Raw genomic sequence first — 22202 nt, 5'->3', positions numbered from 1 at the left:
TTCACAGTTCTCAATACATAGACAGTTGGATATGAGTTCATCAATTACTACAGGCATACTATAGGCAACCTCGAAAATGCTTTATAATCGCTAAAACCGAAAACAACTAAATATATTATATTAAATATATTTATAACAATAAATATCTTTTAAAAATGTAGTCGGCGTATACGCTGACTTTAAAATAAAGTTTGCAATTTACTTTTCTAAATAAATAAATACAATTAAACAAAAGTTAAACTATTGTGTTGTGTTTTTCACTTGTAAGTTGCATATTCACCGCATGAAATGTGTGTTAGCATTATCTACTCACACATTTAAGTGTGAGTAGATAAAAAATATACTACGGGAGAGCACTTCATATGTGTCCTCATATGCCTTGTTTTGAGTATCTTTCTTCACTATCGAAATATATCGTATGTTGATATTTGATTTAAACGCAGTTTTCTTTCGACACATTTTAATCACACGTCAATAGCGCCGTCATGCGAAAATGGGTCTTATGCGTTTCGGCAAGCGTTTGTTAAACCCAACATGTGCTTTTGCGCAGTCAGGCCATAGGCGATGCTGTTCGCTATAAAATCACTCAATATGTTATGTTTCTCCTTACCAGAAGGTGAGATAGCTGAGTGGGCTATTTATATGATGGGCGCATATGGAATAAGACCTATTTTCTCATGACGAGGGTCATAACAAATCTCATTGCGAATTGAAAATGCCACATTTAAGAACAATGCTTTTTCATACAAAATTGAATTCAAAATAGCAAACTTGTTAATAATAGCAGCCTATCCACACATTAAGGAATGATTTCCAGACGTGCTGACCAAGTACGGCAAACATTGTGGTATGATAATTAGACGATTTTCTCTTATCGTGACACTATACTATTTCGCTAATGATTGTTTTCTCATCTTGGAGGCGAAAGTGAAATTCTGCGAGATGGATTGTAACGTGTAATTGTAACAGGGCCACAATTTGTGTCGCTTGAGCATACAGAGAGTAGTCCGGAATTCCTTACACTGAACAGTGCTACATCCTTTGAATTGAGCACATACGCAGTGATGTAGCAAAAATTCAGAGGTTGTATCTCGAATCAGCTTATTAAATATTTGAAAATTTTCATGCGTGTCTGTTGGTGTTATGTAAAAGTCACTAAGATGAAAACTGAGTAAAACAGCTACGCCTAAAAGCGCATTATAAGTGCTCTATACCTATGTTTATGTCAGCGTTGTTGACACCGTGTGAACTGCTCGGGTAACAAGTAAAGCATAAACAGCAATGTTTATAATACTTTTATTCCTCCATAAACAAGATACGAAGATTATTGTATATTTTGAATTTGTATATGGTGTCAAAAATCAAAAGTTTTGTACAGGGAACTTTCATTATGAATTTATATTCTTGGTGAGATAGTTATTTGATATTAGAAAAAATATTCCTTTAATATGATGGTGACTGCAAATTTTCTTTATATTAAGTTCTCATTACCATTTTCATCATACTTTCTATGCTTTCAGAATGTCCAAAAAGCATGTTGTTTTTATTTTGTCTAAGTTATTTCTATGAAATAATAAGGATGATAAAAAGTGCACACAAAACTCGACCCGTGCGCTATGACACACACTTTATAAAGTTGAATGGCGTGTGTTCATTTCAAACTTGCGATTGATTTTGAAAAATGAATTGCGTGTTAAATTATGCAATAGCGAACATCTTCAGTGCCTTCAGCTATTTGATTTACTGTAGCTTTTTAGATTCAATGTTAACATTTATATAGAGAATACTAGGTTAGCGTTGAATACAGAGAAGTTTATGTTGCGAGGCTTAGAACGCCGGAAGCGCGAGCCTTGGCGAGCGCTTTCGGTGTTCGAGCCGAGCAACATAAACTTCTCTGTATTCAACGCTAATCCTAGTATTCTATTTATCCCATTTGATTTTTTCAACGTGACATTTAACATAAATAGATCTAATAACCTTAACAATAATTTTAATTCAGTCATAAAAGCGCTTAAAATCTGACAAATGTAACCATGCGTAGTGATATACAAGTATGTTCTGGTACGCAAAATAGTCTTTAAAAAATTCACACACAAACTGTAAAACAAGTAAAAATATCACCATATGCCTACATTCAATTTTACGCAGTATGCGAATTTAAACACATTACGACCGCGAAAAGAAGATTTTACTTTACTATAATTCATTTTATTTTCGAAAGAAAATGATCAAAATCCAATATGGCGGCGATTGCTCCTGACAAAATGCTGTCGATGTCAACATACATGTACACCATCGACGACCTAGTTCTGGCTACCATAACTTTAAATGTCGCTTTTTATGATTTTTGACTGGCGCGACTTTGTACAGGTCTGTCAATACTAAATAAACTGTACGCTGAAGTTTCTTTAGCTATGGAAGACCTTGACAATTTTGACGAGTAAACAGACAATTGCAGCGACTGACACTTTAAAGTTTATTTGACAAAATACAGGGCAATACGTTTTCCGACTTCGGACGACGAATTTAAGGACGCGCATGACGTGTTTTTATATAATGTTATGGGTATGCCGTGTGTGATCCGATGCATCAATGGCGCCCATGTTAAAATCATTTCCCCAAGAACAGGGAACGACAAAAGTACAAACAAAAATCAAAACACGTAAGAACTAGTATCTTACCTTTAATAATCCTTTAAAATCCATCTAATAATCCATTTAACTCAATAATTGACGATATTGCATCTAGGGTCTTTAATAATTATTTTAGCATACTTAATTTAAGACCCTTATGCCATTCTATCACTTTATTCAAATGAGTTTATGAACGCGATAAACTTTCTTCTTCGTCACACGCTACGTCATGTACTCTACATTACTGCTGTTCAAATGAACCGGAGCAGTTTATCTAATAATAGCCGTTGGTAAACTCGGTTGCATTTGCAGATTTCTGCATACAAACATAATTATGTTTAAACTTGCACAATGTTTTATATATCTATGGTAAATGCCCTTATTTTACGAGAAAATAATTTAATATATAAATACACAAAGAATGGAAAACATTCCAGTACACAACAGATAAATGAGTAGAAAATACCCGTGTACAAAATGGGACGTTCCAAATTCCAGTGTGGTGCTATTTTTACCATCTTATACTTTACACAGCTCTATGCCTAACGTGAATTAAATAGGAAAGCAAACATAGCAGATTATTCATGAACTGTGCGATATGTGTATGGCTTGTTGTACATTCTGAATATTTAAGTTAAATGTCAAAAGTATATGCTTTGGTTATAAACAATGCACATTACACGAAATAAGGAAAATGTGATCAATTGACAATTCAGATATGTCGACATACAGTACATCGAGGGCTGAACGGAAAACTGCAGTATCTCCTTCTTAATATAATATGAGTTACAACAGTCTTCCGTTCAACCCTCGACATGTAGAAAACATGTGAAGTAAGTCGCGTTTATAATAAATCGTCAAAAAATGGGGAAAATGACGCAATAAGTTTGTCATTTTATGACGCCATCAATCAGCTGATTCATTATACGGATGGCGAAAAATTATGTCAAATGACTAGATTTAAAGGTTGAAGGTCGTATAATTTTGAAGCTTAAGTTTTGTCGACTGTGTTTCTTATGAAAAATCATTCAGTGGTAAAGTAAATATAAATAAAAAAATAACAAAACAAAAATCGTGTAATTTTATATTTTATTTCAACATTTCTTTTGGTAAATATGTTATATATATATATTTCTGCAAAATATGCACATTTTCTTCTAATGGGTGACCTTATAATTCGATCAATGAACCAAACAATATCGACCAAATTTTAGCGCATATCGCATGACGTCATTTAAAAAGTAGTCCGTGCACGCGACAGGTATATTCCACAGTGTTGAATACAAGCAAGTATATTCCACAACGTGTTATACCGTCAATGTCGCGGTGAAAATGGGATAAAATAGTCTTCACAATTTGTTGGAAATCAATATTCCAGTGCTTTTGATGACTTATATAACAGAAAGATTTTTGTTTAGAATTTGTAATAAATGAAGTATCCTACGTTATTTATGCAAAAAGGGTATTAACATATTTGTGAATAACCAATATATAACTTTATTATAAAGAAACTATTAGATATTGATTCACACGTTTTGAATGAAAGTTTATACAGCTGTAACTGTATGTAACTGTACTTTATAACTGACCTATACTCTGTTATATGCCCTTATTTCTTTGTGAATAAAAAAAGTTCGAAACCATAAAAAAAAAATAAAAAAATATATACATGTAAAGCATTTAATGACAAACTTCAATGCATGCCAAAATCTGTGAAAAGGCCCCTTTAAACCCAGTTCTATTTTAAGTAAACTGACAGTTAAAACTTGAAAGGGCACACATTTTGAAAGAATTAAACATATTAACCCATTTATGCCTAGCGACTAGAAAAAATGCCTTGGCAAACAGCATAGACCCAGATGAGATGCGGCGTCTGATCATCAGGGTCTACACTTATAATTGATCCAATTTAAAAGGATGGGATAGTCGACTAGGCATAAATGGGTTAAATATGACTATACCACATTGATACAACACAAGAGCTTGCTACTCGCTCACATATAGTTTATATTGACAGCTGTTTATATCTAGGCTCCAAAATACATACAATTATACATCAATATTATTAGATAAGATAAGATTTCAAAGCCAATGACTTTGCTTGTTTTCCTTAAATTCTATTTGATGCATTGATTGTCTGCATAGATTAAACAACTAATCTTGTTAAATAGGAAATCAATGGCTCTTTTGGTTGATTTTTGTATCATTGAGAGTGACAAATATTTGATTCGATAAAGGCATGAATGAAAATTATTTCCAATGAATGAATGCAGAAATTAAACAGTAATAATATATAAAATGGATATTGGAATAAAATATGTCTTCAACTTAAAATTTGAATTTAAACATTTATTTGCAAAAAGATAATATTGTTTTACCTTTTTCACTCAAAACCCAAGTGAAAATAAGTATATTAAATTAGCAACAAGCATGAAACCAAAAAAGCCTAAAGTAAATTTCAGGCTGTTCAAGTTGTATGCTGTTTAGTGCTTATCAGTATCTTAGGATTGGAAATGAAGCCTTTAAAACTTGAATCTAGCCACACGAATCTTTAATATAATAAAGTTTACTAAGGATCTACAAAAGCGTCATAATGTCACAATGCATATCTGAGACTGAGTGGGAAACAGTTAATTAAATATTCATGTTGCTTAACCCAATTATGTCTAGTGGACTCTCCCATCCTTCTAAATTAAACCAATTTATTTCCAAAATTAGGGATGTATAGTATATTTATTTCTATATTTAGAATATTTCTTACAGAAATTCCTTTAAGCAAACAGCGCAGGCCCTGATGAGACGCCGCATCATGCGGCGTCTCATCTGGGTCTACGCTTTTTGCCAAGGCCTTTTTTCTAGTTGCTAGGCATAAATGGGTTAAAATACCAAAGGTTCCCAGATATAACATTTCAGAAAAGTAGCCCAACAAACCTGTATGTTGCTGAAATACTTCTCAGTGACAGTCAACTTTTGCTGGTAACCGGTCACATTAGCTTGCAGGGGAGATCCATTGACAGAGTAGTACAGCTTGTATGCTGAGAAATCGGTGATTTGTTGCCCGTCACTCGTCTTCAGCTGATTCTCCATTGGATCTGTTAACTTCACCTAAAACACATAAAAAATTCATTAATTGAAATAAGTAATTCATAGTTTATTTTCCTATTTAAAAACTCTTTCTTCCATAATTCACTAGGCAAAAAGGCAGCTGTATAGGTAACAGGGTACACTAGAGGAAATCTACGTCCCTGTGACCGTGACCTTAAATTGGTATGTCTAACAGTGTGCATAAAGAAAAACAAATATTTAAGGAGTGATCTTGACTGTGAGCTGCCAAGAAAGGCCCAAACCTTCTGCAAAAGATCTCAACGACATTAACCTGTAGCCAAAGTTTCATGAAATTCCTGAAGACAGTTAAGGAAATATGGAAAAGACACAATAATGAATGCTCTAACATTTGATCTATAAGTATGACCTTAAGCTGGTTTTAGTACAACTGACTCATATCTTATGCACATGGTCTCATTTACCTATTTCACTATTAAAATCTATATAAAAACAAGGGACAAAATTGTCACAAAACCAGGTTTTCATTGTGAAAAAAACTCTGATAAAGGGAGACAACTCAAACTGAACTTTTGAAATGAACAAACAAAATTAACCCCCTTTGTAAGTTTGTTTAAAAATAAATCTATTTTTAGTCGTGGCGACCTTGACATTGGAGATATTGACGTGATTCTTTCGTGCGACACAACGTCCCATGATGGTGAACAAATGTGCCAAATGATTTTAAAATCTCATAATGAATGACATAGTTATAGCCCAGACAAGCTCATTTATGGCTATTTTTTACCTTTGAACTCAAAGTGTGACCTTGACCTTGGAGATATTGACATAATTTTTTCGCGCGACACACCGTCTAATGATGGTTAACAAATGTGCCAAATGATTTTAAAATCTCACAATGAACGACAAAGTTATGGCCCGGACAAGCTTGTTCCGCCCGCCCGCCAGCCCACCAGCCCGCCAGCCAGCCAGCTAGCCAGCCAGCCCGCCCTCATTCGCCAATCTAATAACCAGTTTTTTCCTTCGGAAAACCTGGTTAAAAACATGTGACCTAAAGCCATGTTCAGTTTTGACACCAAGTGCATGATTTAAACAAACTGTGTAGAAGACCATAATACAATGAACCACATCAAGTATTAAACCCCTCACCCTTCCAGTTTCAGAAAATTTGTAAATTATTTACAATTAGTCTTAAACTAGAGCTTTTTCACAGACGTGACGTATACCCCCGCGTGCCGCATTGACACAGACTATTTTGCATGCTGTCTTCACAAAACAAGAGAATCAAATTTATGGCGATTTTTAAGAATTATAATGCCATATCATTTATGGCCATTTCAACCTTTGAACTCTTGACTTCTTTCGCATGGTCACATGCCGTCCAAATTTATGGCCATTTTTTTACTTTTGAACTTTTTGAAGTGTGACCTAGACCTTGGAGTTATCTTTCATATGACACATCTCCCAATGATTGTGAACAAATGTACCAGGTATTTTTAAAATCTCACAATAAAAGACATAGTTATGACCCGGACAAGATCATTTATGGCCATTTTGACCTTTGAACTCAAAGTGTGACCTTGACGTTGCAGATATCGACGTAATTCTTTCGCGCGACACACCGTCCAATAATGGTGAACAAATGTTACAAATGATTTAAAAATCTCACAATGAATGACATAGTTATTGCCCAGACAAGCTCATTAATGACCATTTTTAATCTTTGAACTCAAAGTGTGACCTTGACCTTTGAGATATTGACGTAATTCTTTCGTGCGACACACCATTCCATGATGGTGAACAAATTTGCCAAATGATTTTAAAATCTCACAATAAATGATAAAGTTATTGCCCAGACAAGCATTTGACCCTTGAACTCTAAGTGTGACCTTTACCTTGGAGATATCGACGTACTTTTTTCACGCGACACACTGTTTCATGATGATGAACAAATGTACCAAGTTATTTTAAAATCTAACAATAAATGGCATAGTTAGGGTCCGGACAAACTTTCGGTTTAAAACACACTAAGTGACCCCGTGACCTTGTTTTTGACCCGGCATGACCCATATTCAAACTTGACCTACACATCATCAAGATACAACTTGTGACCAAGTTTGGTGAAGATCCTAAGGAAATTTCGGGACAGACAGACCGACCGACAAACCGACAAAGTGACTCCTATATAGCCCCCATTACCAATGGTAATGGGGATATAAAAATTATGTGACCTTAATATGCAATGGACTGGAACACTTTAAACAATTTTGAAAGAGGGTCACATATGGATCATTCATATGAAGATTCGTGAAAGTCTGCTAAGAGGAGATGACATTTAAATCCATTTCTAGCAACAGACACTGCATGGTGCATGATCACCCGACAGCCTTCCACCACAATATCTCACCATAAGCCATTAGGACTCAGGCGAGCTTAAATATGCACACATATTCACAAGAGGTTAAGATTTCCCATGCAGAATAGCATGTTCCTTCAAGAAAACCCTATGACTCACACATATTCATAACACTGCAATTAACGTGAGTTTCAGTTTCAATGTTAAAAACCATCACAGAGGACATGAATATTATCACAGACTAGTCACTACCTTTAATGGTCTGGTGCCAGTTGAAATATCAGTTATTTTGAATATAAAAATTGTGCTCTCTTTCATTTGATTTGATACACAGGTGGATATACATGTATCAAGAAATGCCTAATACTTGGTTCTATCAGGCCATGAGTGATGTCCTATAGATTGCCAGCAGAATCAAGACTGCTTATTACACTGCAAAACTGCTAGCATCACGTTTATATCACAAAAAGAAACCTCATCAAACTTAAATCTATACCTGGATGCAATAATGTGAAAAATCCATTATAAAACTACTCAAACATTAGAAACCTGTAATAAATTTTGAAGAAATGTATAAAGTTCATAAAGACTACTCATCACGCCACCTGAGCTTAAAATAATCCTGAAATACTTGACGGCATGTTTGTCGTTTAAGATCCCTCTTATGTTATTTATCTCTCTAGTACAGAGTGGAACATAATCATACAATATACAATAAAATAAACACTAGAAAAGTCACTATTGTGCCTGAAATACCCCTATTTGCCACTTTGTAAGAAGGCATTGGCAGTTTGGCAATAATTACTTATCTCCAAAAATACAAGCTTCAAACCAATGAAGTTATATATTGATACCTCATGCTATAGTACAGATATTCCCCTGACAAAATTTAAGCATGAAGATTTACTTTCATGTAAAAAATTGAAAGGTGTTATGATTTTTAATATGCCAGCATATTTGAAATTTGATACGTCTTATGATTTTTAGCATCATAATGGAAAGAATTGAAGTTCATCTAGAAATCACTGTTATGTTTTAAGACTTGATACTCTAGCAAAATAAAAATGCGTATATGCATCCAGTGTAAAACCAGAACAGCCTGGGAGTAACTCGCAGGCTGTTCAAGTTGTATGCTGTTTTCTTCTCATCATTACAATAGGGTTGGAAATGAAGCCTTTAAAACTGAAATCTAGTAAAAAAAGGCCTTTATTTAGTTGTATGTACTTATGTACTACAAATGGGTCAAAATGTGTATCTGAGTGGTTAAGGGACCAGCAAGTACCTCAAAGGAGTATTCTGTGGCCCCATCAAACAGGAAGGGAAGGGGCAGGACCTCAGTGGCCTTGAAGCTGGTAGGGAACACCTTGTATGTCAGGGTGGTATTGGCCTCAATCTCTGTGTACGCTTCATAAACTGAAGCTATCACCTGCAAAACAAGTACTTAGTTAAGACATTTGAATAAACAAAAGTGACGTGTTTGTACAATTTATTTTATTTTATTGCTGCAAAATAAATACAAATACCAGACCACTTATATAGCCCACAAATTTTATGACATTATTCAATTGTGCTGTTCAAAATTTCATCCCTAAACACTCTCACTGTAAAAAAAAAAAGAAAAACAAATGTGTTTTAAGTTAAGTTTTTAACTGATATTTGCTCTTGGTGTACTTGAAGTCTTTTAGAAAAGCATTCTACCACTTTGGTCCAACAACTGCTATCAGTATATCAGCCATTATTTTTTTCATTCTTGGAATGTTGAATCTATGATTATTAATTGATCTAATTCTGTATCCACATTCAACAGTTGTGAACAGGTCTCTTATGTAAATTGGAAGGGTTCCACATTTAGTTCTAATCAAAGCGCTGAAGGCACTGAATTTGTTCGCTGTTGTATAATGTTAGACCCAACTCAGTTTTCAAAATTATGTTATAGTTTTTTATATCGCAAGTTTGAAATGATCACAACCCATTCAAATTTAAAGAGTGTGTCTTAAAACATCGGTCGACATGTGTGTTTGTTTTTTTCCAAATCATTGATACAGCTAATCAGTGTGCACAGGCTAATCTTATTTGACATGCATTAAGCCCCGTTTTCCCTGAAAGCAGCCAATATGTACAGATTTCAATGATAAACACTAGACTGGCACACGTTGTCTTAAATACAAAGGGCCACAAACTCACAAAATGTCTACTTTTCAGTTGTACACTGGTGTATTAACAGCAGAAAACAAAAATGATGATTTTCATAATATTTAAGTTTGTTTTTAATTTTTTCCAATGAAATTTGGCATACATATACTTAAGTATACAAACAATATGTATGTGTAATTTGGTGGTTGTAAGTTATATAGTTATTGACTTACAGAAAAAAGTTTTTCGTTGTCTGCTTGAAAATTAAATTTCCCTGTAAAAGCTAAGCACGGCCAAATTGAAAGGTTATGTAATTCTCTTGCGGCAGCCAATAGCTAGCGAATGACTCAAATCAAGTTTACATGTAAATACAGATTCAACACTTTACCAAATAGCTGTCTGCTCAAACACGTGTTGCTGTTTATCGACCATTCCAGAATCGATAAATTGACCGCCGCCATATTGTCAGTGACAAGTGACTGACCGCCATTACACTGCTGCTAACTACTGCGAGTCTGCGATTCCAAAAAACAAAGACGTACAGAATACCCGCTTCGCCGATGTCGGATAAATAAATTACTTAATGAATTATTTTCAGGCGATTATCACATTTTTGATGTTAAAATGATTGTTTGAAGTTGAGATTGATTGTTAAAAATAAAATGTTTAAAATGCTTTCGTGTATTTGTTTTTTTGTGTGTAATCAAGTAGTGATCATCGGCGAAAATTTGCCGGTTCAGTCACTCATATTATGTCTTTGATTAGACTTTTTACTTTCAACTTGTTACAAATAATTCACGCATGTATTGTTGTGTTGATTTTAATAGCCGCAACATCAAGTAGATTATATTTTAATTAAAACTTATTAAAGATTCTCGCGAAATTAATTACCGCTAATTGTTTGTAATTGGTCTTAATTGGTAAAATTCTATATTCTAAAATCATAACATAGTATATTAAGTATGATATTTTTGAAACGCCTTCCATTATTTTTTTTGTTCTAATTTAAATCAGAGATAAAAAATTGTTGTTCGGATTTAAATTTAATTTTGTGAGCTGGAATTATGTCACGTAAAAAAACGAACTTTTTATCATGAGAGAGTGATATTCATCTTGAAGATCTTTTAGGTGATTATACAGAATATGAAGAGAATGTGAATATATCTAGGTGAATAGATTTTCATCTTGGAATCATGTTACAGCTATACAGCTAAAATACTAAAAAATGTATTTTATAGGTCTTTGCAGTAACGCAAAACATATGGATAACGACACTTGTTTAGTCAATTAATGGAAAAAAAACTCCCCAAAAAAACACCTAAATAATATTTCAAAAATATATTATTTAGTGCAAAACGAATTTATTAATACATTTATTTGCATCTTTAAAAAAACGCGGCATTAGCATTAAACATTTTTTACCTCTGTTGGTGTCAAATGTAATTTCTTGTTTTTATGATGTCGTTCGTGCATGCCCTAACATTAAATCTTCATACGGAATGACGTAGTTTTAATTAACCGATACCCGCTCAATACGTTGAATATTTTTACGTGAATTTTATAATTATTTAATACTTTTTTTTCATAAATTAAACGGGCTAGTATCTTTACGGTGTACAATTTCTGATATTTTATATTGGACATAACTTTTAATTTGTACAATATGTAACATATCTAATGTACGCAACTGTTAAGTATGTCGGGGGTAAATTATCCAACCAAATGACTGCTAAATACTACCAGAAAGAGTAGACATGGTGGCATCATCAATTGTGTATAATGACCAAACTGTCATCTGCCACCCAGTTTGGTTTATGACACCATGTTGTTAGTTAAGTCTGGACAATATCTGATCAAAACGAGATAATCGGATTATGCAGAACAAAGGGGCAATTAAACACTGGAATGCAAAGGCTTACACGATTTTAAGATTGATGCAAATAATCAAATGAAAAATATTGCATTTAATTAAATGCTTTTTTAATGTGTCAATGTGTAAGTTTTCCTCGACAAATACATAAAAATGCATGTTTTTCAAACATTTTTCTGTCATAACACTAGTGTAACATCTCCCCTGGCAGAAAAACTTTATTTCATACGACCAAGGTCATGTCAAGACGGCCTTAGAATTTAGAAAGAAATTCATCGGTTGAATAATCGGTGCTATCTTATATATGTTACCGGTTGTTAGCAGCAGTGTAATGGCGGACGCGGAGAGTATTCAGGGGAAATAATTGGGTAATGACTAAATGCTGGAACGGTCTATAAACACTCTAATGTTATCAGCAAATCACTGGCAGATAAACCCAGCCCACTAGTTAATGTAGGTTAACATTTTACCACCGCAAAATCAAGCAAGTGAGATCTGGCTTTTAAATACACTATGTACCAGTGAAACAGGTAGATGTGGTGATTAAAGCAGAGCTTTTAGCATTATCGTCTGCTAAAGTTTACTGGAGTTATCCACACAGGCAGTCACGGGTTACGGTTCCTGCCGTAGCTAGCCCTGCATACTGACCCATACTGATTTGCAAAATTGCGTCTGCATTATTTGTGAGCTTTGCTCACAAATAAAAATGAGCACTAGTATCTAGAACATTGCACGTGCATGTATAGCGAGCCAGTGCAGTGACCTGAGGATGCTTTTACTTGGATGATTATGCGAAACATCGGTTACAATTCTAGATGCTTGCTTTTGAATTTGCTGCAGTCTTTTAATCTGATATTTAAGTATTTCAGTTAAAAGTCAGTTGCAAAAGTCTAGAAGACTAGACGATAATTTGAATTAGGCCGTGCAAAAGGACCTCTGCAAATTTTGTGATAAGTGCTAAGCACAAATTATTTTGAGATTTTCTAATGGTGCACAAGTGCTTAGACATTTGTGCTGATCAAAACATTAAGTGTCGTTCATTTGTATACCAGGGTCTTGAAGATGAGCAGCACATTAATACCACAGCCACCAATATTTATGCCAGAGATATTTATTTGTGACAATTACTCTGTGTTTGAATTGTTCATTATGTATGTACTGGGCATATGGTAGGGCAGGCAGAAAGTGTGAAGTGTTTGACATTCCATTAATTGAACAAGTATTGAGTTGAACATAAAAAGACAATTTACAATCAAATAAACACTAGAAAAGTCACTATTGTGCTTGAAATACCCCAGTTTGCCACTTTGGAGGAGGGCATTGGCAGGTCAGTCATAATTACTGGTTTTCCAAAAATACAACCTTCAAGCCTATGAAGTTTTATCTTGATACCTCATGCTTTAGTAAAGATATTCCCCCGCCCCCTGCCCCCCACCCCAACCACCCGGACAAAATTTCAGCATGGCAATTTACTTTCATGTAAAATATTGAAAGCAGGAGCATGTCTCTTAATATGCACTCCATATTTATGCCCCCCTTTGCAGGAAGAGGGGGTATATTGTTTTGCACATGTCGGTCCGTCCGTCCGTCCACCTGATGGTTTTCGGATGATAACTCAAGAACGCTTAGGCCTAGGATCATGAAACTTCATAGGTACATTGATCATGACTTGTAGATGACCCCTATTGATTTTGAGGTCACTAGGTCACAGGTCACAGTGACTCGAAGTAGTAAAATGGTTTTCGGATGATAACTCAAGAACGCTTACGCCTAGTTGAAATTTGATACGTCTTATGATTTTAAGTATTTGCCTCGAACAAAAATGACCCATAACAAAATATTTAATTAGGGCCATAACTTTTAGAATATGGAAGCAAGAGTACAGGCTCTTGTGAACTTCACATCCTCTCACCAATATATACATACTTATAAAGGATTCAAGTTCTTTCCTGTTTTAGTTTTGGAGATATTTATACTCTGAACAATATTTCATTGCAAAAATACAATCATTCAAAAATTACAACATATCCAGGGAGTATAAAAACAATCCCTGAATATCAATTCTCTAATAAGAAAGCCAAGTGCACATTTCTATGCAAAATGTAGCTATACATTTATTCTAAATTGGCACAGAGACAAAAGGGATTGATTAGTCAGTAACTTAATGTTTTTGGGATGGAAATGTATTTAGCAATTTAAATCTGACCTAACATAATAACAGTCTTTAATTATTAACAGACAACAGATATTTTTGTATATTTTTTGCAATATATGTGACAAAAACTGACATAAAAGATACATGTGTTTTTCATAAGGAATGGCAAACAAGAAACCACAGTGAAATCTGTCTAGACCAAACAGTGTTGGGGCCAAACTTGTTGTTTCATTTTCAGAGGTCTTTGATTAATGGAGGTTTTGCAAAAATACAATATTTGTTTGATTTGAACAGCATGTTTAACATGTCAGTCTTTTCAACAGCATGCGCTAGGTCACATTTGTAATATTGTTATATTATTCTTATTTTCACAATCATAAAAGACTAAATTATGCATATAAATTGAATTGTTTTATCAAAATAAATTATTTGAAAAAACTTTAACAAGGATTTTTTTCTTAATTTTCATATAATTCTGAGTATAAAACGCACCCTTCTAAAAAAAATCTTTTTTTTTTAATTACCCTTTGCACTTTTATAACTAGCTTTTTGCACGACCATCGCCATTGTATTAACATCATTACCATGGTGATTAGACTGAGTGTAATTTTGTCGCTATTTATCATGCTCATGTCTCTGAAGTATTGCACTTCCAGACTTGAAAAAAAGATGCAGTTGGGTTTTATCAGGTCTCTTTAGATCGATTAAGAACAAGTTAGTGATAAAAGTGCTATGTTGTCTGTTTCTGATATATGTGATATAGTTAAACAAATTGGAACCCTGCATACAGCTGTTTCGTTAGGCAAGGATTTCACAATGTTATCACATTAGGTTTGCTACTGACTGGCTTCACTTCCTATCAAGCCTGCATACAAATGAGTATGGATAAATATTGACATTTGTACTAAGTTACTTTTATCAGTACAATCATCAAATACCTCTACAACTGCTTATGTCAAGGAGTGAAAAAGTTGAGCATAAGTAAAATTAATCTAAAAATTATTTTGTTTGCTACTTCACATCAATCTTTGATGCAAAGACAAACAGCTTCAGATTGCAATATTGAATGCATTGATTAAGTTCAAGGGCCTATAACTCTGCAACAAATAGTGTGAAATACACTTCTAGATAATGTACAAACAACATTAATAAACATATTCATGTTGATAACCAGAAAAATTATAGATAAGATTGGGACATAAAATACACATGTACAATGATTAAAGTATGGATACACACACAAACAAGTTTGCGCCACAAAGTACAAAGTTAAAAAAGAGATCTGTTCATCAGAAACACAATGCCCCCTACTGCGCCGCTTGGATTTATTTATTTTTGTTTTTTATTATATCCCTTTAAAAAATATTACTTCCCTTGTAAAAATGATCTGTACCTGCCAAATGAAAAAAAGAAATTATCTCCCCTTTAAAGCTTATTACTTCCCTTGGATTTGTTTTTTTGACCTTTGACCTTGAAGGATGACCTTGACCTTTCACCACTCAAAATGTGCAGCTTCATGAGATACACATGCATGCCAAATATCAAGTTGCCATCTTCAATATTGCAAAAGTTATGGTCAATTTTAAAGTTTTCAGACGGACGGACTGACTGAAGGACAAACGGACTGACGGACAGTTCAACTGCTATATGCCACCCTACCGGGAGCATAATCATGTAACAAGAGCACCGCCTTGCGGGTGCAGACCGCTCATCTATTTTCTTTTTAAAGGTGAAGGGACTCTCATTTTCAATCACAAAGGAGGGAGGGGTGGAGTGAAGAGGGGTGTATAGTGTGGGGGTGTGGACATTTATTACATTATCTTCCAAAAATGCAAAAAAATAAATTTCGGGGGTGGGGGGGTGGTATTTCAAACATAAAATAATAAAAATAAATATTTGTGTTTTTAAAACTTATATAAAAAAAAAATTGGGGGGGGGGTGGGGTGGGGGGGGGGTATAGTATAGTGTGAGGGTGTGGTGGTGGTCATTTGTGAGATGATCTTAAAAAAACAAAAACAAAAATTAAAAAAAATTAGGGGGGGGGGGAATTCGGGGGGGGGGGGGGGGGGGGGGGTATTCTTGGGTGCGATGGTTGGACAGTATTTCAAACATAAAATAATAAAAATAAATATTTGTGTTTTTTAACCGTTTCAAAAAAAATTGGGGGGGGGGGGTGGGGTGGGGGGGGGGGGGGTATAGTGTGAGGGTGTGGTGGTCATTTGTGAGATAATCTTAAAAAAAAAAAAATTGGGGGGGTGGGGTGGGTGGGGGTATAGTATAGTGTGAGGGTGTGGTGGTCATTTGTGAGATGATCTTAAAAAAAAAAAAATTAGGGGGGGGGTGATTCGGGGGGGGGGGGGGGGGGGGGGCGGGGGATGATTCAGGGGGGGGGGGGAGGGGGAGGGCACGAGGATGGTTTGGGTGGAGTCTATTGTGGTATGTCAGATAAGAGTAGTTTTGTCAAAGTATCAATCAAATCTAATCATAAATAAAGAAGTTATGGCATTTTTAGCAAAATTTTATAATTTGACCTTGAGAGTCAAGGTCATTCAAAGGTCAAGGTAAAATTCAACTTGCCAGTTACAGTAACCTCATGATAACATGAAAGTATTTGAAGTTTGTAAGCAATAGCCTTGATACTTTAGAAGTAAGGTGGATCGAAACACAAAATTGAACCATATATTCAAAGTTACTAAGTCAAAAAAGGGCCATAATTCCGTAAAAATGACAACCAGAGTTATGCAACTTGTCCTTTTACTGTACCCTTATGATAGTTTGCGAGTGTTCCAAGTATGAAAGCAATATCTATGATAGTTTAGGGGTAAAGTGGACCAAAACACAAAACTTAACAAAATTTTCAATTTTCTAAGTATAAAGGGCCCATAATTCTGTCCAAATGCCAGTCAGAGTTACATAACTTTGCCTGCACAGTCCCCTTATGATAGTTAATAAGTGTTGCAAGTGTGAAAGCAATAGCTTTGATACTGTAGGAATAAAGTGGACCTAAACACAAAACTTAACCAAATTTTCAATTTTCTAAGTATAAAAAGGGCACATAATTCTGTCAAAATGCCAGTCAGAGTTACATTAATTTGCCTGCACAGTCCCCTTATGATAGTTAGTAAGTGTTGCAAGTATAAAAGCAATAGCTTTGATACTTAAGGAATAAAATGGACCTAAACACAAAACTTAACCAAAATTTTCAATTTTCTAAGTATAAAAAGGGCACATAATTCTGTCAAAATGCACCCCAGAGTTATCTAACTTTGCCTGCCCAGTCCCCTCATGATAGTAAGTAAGTGTACCAAGTTTGAATGCAATAGCATTGATACTTTCTGAGAAAAGTGGACCTAAACGCAAAACTTAAACAGACGCCGACGCCAACGCAGACGCTGATGCCGACGCCGACGCCAAGGTGATGACAATAGCTCATAATTTTGTTCAAAAAATAGATGAGCTAAAAATAATAAAATAATGTAAAGTTTCCCAAATTTGCTTAAAGGGACTGTCAACCACGATGACGAAGAAAAGAAAAGTTGTAAAATATCGTATTTTTTTACAATAATTAGTTAATATTGATTAAAATATCACGACTGGTATGTTACATTAGTTGAACAAAGTTGTTAAGTTTTCATATTTTCTGTATTTTTGGTAAAAAATACAGTACAGCCAAAGCGGAACAAACGTATTTCGCGATCCGCGGCGGCAAGGCGAAACGAGTCGATGCCGCGTCAGTTGTTGAAGCCGCATCAGTATGCGGCGGCAAGTCGCATTTCGCCGCGAAACTTCGCATCTGTCCGCCGAGGCATGCCGCGGTCCGCGACATGATGCCGAGTCGATGCGATCATGAAATATTTTTTTTTATAATTATTAGTTACATGTAATTAACAAATTTTGAAAGAACAATTATAATAATAATTAAAATCATAATAAATTTATTGTGCGCGGATTGTATTAGCATATACATGTAAGCATAGTTAATGTGTCTGGCCAATTATTAAGTTTGTTTCCCGCCCGTAGCGTATGTATTCACACATAAACAAGGTCACGTAATTATGTTTTCGCACATACAAGTGGTCAAGGCTCCAGCATATGGTGGATTTATAAATTAATTGCATGTTGATTCCGCTATTATATTTTAGCTGAGAAAATTAGCAGTTTGAAGCCACATCAATAATCAAGACGGTGACGACGTATTTGTAGTTTTGTTAATTATCAGCTTATTACAACTATTGTTTGAATATGCGAATATAAACACGTTTTATTTTGTTCATATTATACAGTTAATATCGCTACTAATTACCCGATAATCCCGTATATTCCAGTTTTAAAGCAAATGCTGGTAAATATTTACGATACACAAACATTCTCGATATTTCCTTAAGTATCAAATACATTTAGGCATTTGTTACTCTTTATAGAGATGATGAAATAACGTCTAATCGGGGCGTTTTTTTCTTCACTGAACACGCGATTTACGCCTGACATGATGTTCATGTATTTATACAACACAAAATACACCCAAACTTTCCAAACGACGTTCTACATGTCAGCATAATTTTCGCGCGCTTTTTATGAAACAAAGGATATTTTAGCACTGTTTATTTGACGCAAGAATTTGCCAAAGGACGCGTTCGCATTAAAATTCTGAAGTGTGTTTCGGATTACAAATATAATAATGATAATCGAACGAAACATAAACAGTTGCGCGTAATTAATTCTACGCTACACATACATGTATGCACATGTAGGTGGATATCTTTTCACTCGATCCGCCGCGTACGTATGCGGCGGATTTACTCCGCGAAAGTACGCGAGGTTAATACAGACTCGGCGTCGTTGCGCGGATCGATGCCGAGTGCCACGGCGATACGCCGCGTGAACACACGATTCGGCCACCGCGGACTAATAATCTGGCCGTGGCGTAGCTGCGGATTATGTTTGTGCCGCTTTGGCTGTACTGTATACTGGGTATGTCTACCAGGTAACTATATACCAGTTAACTATAAAAAACGCCAGTAGATTGATTATCATCGACACGTGGTAAACCCAGAAATGCAAATTGTGCATGCATAGTGAATTGTATATATTTTATATATAAAATGATCAATCTACTTGCGTTATTTATAGTGTGTAAATCGTTTTGTCACCTATTTCCACGATGTACTTTCGATTTCACATCGCGAAATTTTATTACCGAATATACTGAAAATATCAACTTTTTTCAAGTAATATACTAGTCGTGATATTTTAATCAATATAAACTAACAATTGTAAAAATACGGTATTTTAGAACTTTTCTTTTTTCGTCATTCGTGGTTGACAGTCCCTTTAAAGACAAATAACTCTGCAACTAAAACATAAGTGCACTATTTTGACCTATGAAGTATATGGAAGAAATGGTATAAATACTCCAATCAGTGTATTATTTGTCAGCTAAACATGCCTTATTTATACATAAAAGCTATTGGCCTTTTGCTTCTATAAATTATTTAATCAAAATTCAGAATGTCGACGTGCATGAACATTTACAAAATTGTAAATACCAGTATAGTGCAAGTCACAGTAACCCGGTACCAACAATAGTGCAAGCCTCATCTACGAACAATAGCGCAAGCCATGTTTACCAACAATAGTGCAAGCCATATTTACCAACAATAGTGCAAGCCATATTTACCAACAATAGTGCAAGTCACAGTAACCCGGTACCAACAATAGTGCAAGCCTCATCTACCAACAATAGCGCAAGCCATATTTACCAACAATAGTGCAAGCCATATTTACCAACAATAGTGCAAGCCATATTTACCAACAATAGTGCAAGTCACAGTAACCCGGTACCAACAATAGTGCAAGCCATATTTACCAACAATAGTGCAAGCCATATTTACCAACAATAGTGCAAGCCTCATCTACCAACAATAGTGCAAGCCATATTTACCAACAATAGTGCAAGCCTCATCTACCAACAATAGCGCAAGCCATATTTACCAACAATAGTGCAAGCCATATTTACCAACAATAGTGCAAGCCATATTTACCAACAATAGTGCAAGTCATATTCATCAACTATAGTGCAAGCCATATTTACCAACAATAGTGCAAGCCATATTTATCAACAATAGTGCAAGCAATATTTACCAACAATAGTGCAAGCTGTATTTACACTGCAACTCCAATATAACACGCTCAATTATAAAGCTATGTCCAATATAACGCGAGGGGTGCTCGGATCCTTTTTTTTCCTCCAATCATCCATTTCTGATTCAAATTCATGTTATGCAACTTTGTGTATTTTCAGAAAATTCAAAGATGGCGGCGATCACATCATGATTGCTTTATTCAACATCCGTTTAACCGATTTTAATCGCTTCGAGGCTAAACAACACCAACAGTGTAATAATCTGTTGTGTAATGTCAATAAAGGTGTGAAAAACTCGCGTGTCAGTGATTATTACATGTATTCCTCATCAGAGCGATTCAGTGCGCTTATTTCAATAAGTTAAGTGCAAGTGGGACAATTATCAAATTAGTTATTCAAAACGATTAAAACCTTCTTACTTTGATTTGATTGCTGTTGGACTATATTAAAGGAGCGGCCGTGAAATATACTGCGCACAGTATTAAACAAGTTTGTCTGTCATTTCATTATCATTCTAATATTTAGACATTTAATCTTTCAGTTCGTGTTCAAGAAATTAATTAAATAATCCAGACGATTTACTTACATGCTAACGCAGTGTAATTATTAACAGAGATTCTCGTTAATTTTTTCCCGGTATCAGAAAGTCCCCGGGAAGCACGTTTTTTTTGTATGTGTGCGTATGACGCAATAAAACATTTCTGTGTACATGTATCTTATTGCATTCAATCTAAATTTAAATTCGCTTGTCCAATGAAAGCTCTGCCCCATAATGCAGTGTTCACTAAACACTTCTGAAAAAAGGCATATTCAATGGTTGTGTTTATGAAATTCTTGAACATATTTATCGTCTGTTATCAATACGATTCGGTTTATATGCATGTATTTGCTTATTACAACACAGCATGGCAATACACAGGACCTATATAATAGGCTATACTATACCTGTTTTTATAGCCCCTTGTAATAAATGAGCTCTAAACTTATAACGCTCTCCGTTTATAACGCTGTTGCGTGGATTAAACCCCTTCATCCACGTTATTTTGGAGTTTCAGAGTACCAACAATAGTGCAAGCCTCATTTACCAACAATAGTTCAAGCAACATTTACCAACAATAGTGAAAGACACATTTATCAACAATAGTGCAAGCCACATTTACCAACAAAATCAACTCACATATAAGACATGACTAAATATGTGATGAAAAGTAAATTCAGTAAACCCATTATGATTAAGTCTTCTTTCCAGTGCAGTTTTGCAGGACAAGAAAACTTATAAAGTAGAGGTAATGTTATTTTAAGTTTAAAGGAAAATGAGCCATTCAAGGTTGATGTTTTTACCGTAATACTATTGTAGGCTGTGTAAGGCTGAAAGAAGTCGATGCCTTTTGCACTGTAGTATGGCATCACAATGGTTTCGTAGAGGCCAAAATCAAAGTCATAGGAACCATCAAACTGAAAGTAAAAAAGATTTCATGTAATATATTACTCAAATAATTAAAAATAATTAAAATGGCCATGCCATGATTTAGGTTTTAATTTTTTTACCAAATGAACAATGTTTATCATTTATTTTTGTTACATTGACTAAAAAAGGACTAAATGCAATCCTAAGCTAGTTCGGCATGTAAGTTACATACACACAAAAAAACATGCTCAAAAACTTAAGTTTTTATTTACTATTATTGCATAAACTCTATCTATAATGCCCTCTGGCGGGGTGCAGAAACTTGGCAAAAGGAGGGCTTGAACGGGAGAAATTGTGTATTAACAAGGTGATTCACATCCATAAACTGGTCCACGAGCAGTTACTTCCCTTAGTCTTCTTTCTTCTTAGTGGATTCAATGAA

At 34.8% G+C, this 22202-nt stretch overlaps 1 protein-coding gene across 4 annotated transcripts in view; it reads right to left on the bottom strand.

Annotated features, from left to right (window-relative positions):
* LOC127846688 (pregnancy zone protein-like) overlaps positions 1 to 22202 on the bottom strand; it is a 573673-nt gene that overhangs the window by 384021 nt on the left and 167450 nt on the right. For all 4 annotated transcript variants that reach the window (XM_052378170.1, XM_052378172.1, XM_052378173.1 and 1 more), the window contains exons 12-14: positions 21694 to 21807; positions 9335 to 9478; positions 5565 to 5738 (exon numbers count right to left, since the gene is read on the bottom strand). In XM_052378170.1, coding sequence (XP_052234130.1) covers positions 5565 to 5738; positions 9335 to 9478; positions 21694 to 21807 — 432 coding nt within the window. The remainder of the gene's footprint in view (positions 1 to 5564; positions 5739 to 9334; positions 9479 to 21693; positions 21808 to 22202) is intronic.

The sequence above is a fragment of the Dreissena polymorpha genome, chromosome 9 (genome assembly GCF_020536995.1).
Source record: "Dreissena polymorpha isolate Duluth1 chromosome 9, UMN_Dpol_1.0, whole genome shotgun sequence".
In the NCBI taxonomy this organism is placed as follows: Eukaryota; Metazoa; Mollusca; class Bivalvia; order Myida; family Dreissenidae; genus Dreissena; species Dreissena polymorpha.
The sequence above is the reverse complement of the archived record's forward strand: the minus strand, read 5'-3'. Positions and strand labels throughout refer to the sequence as shown.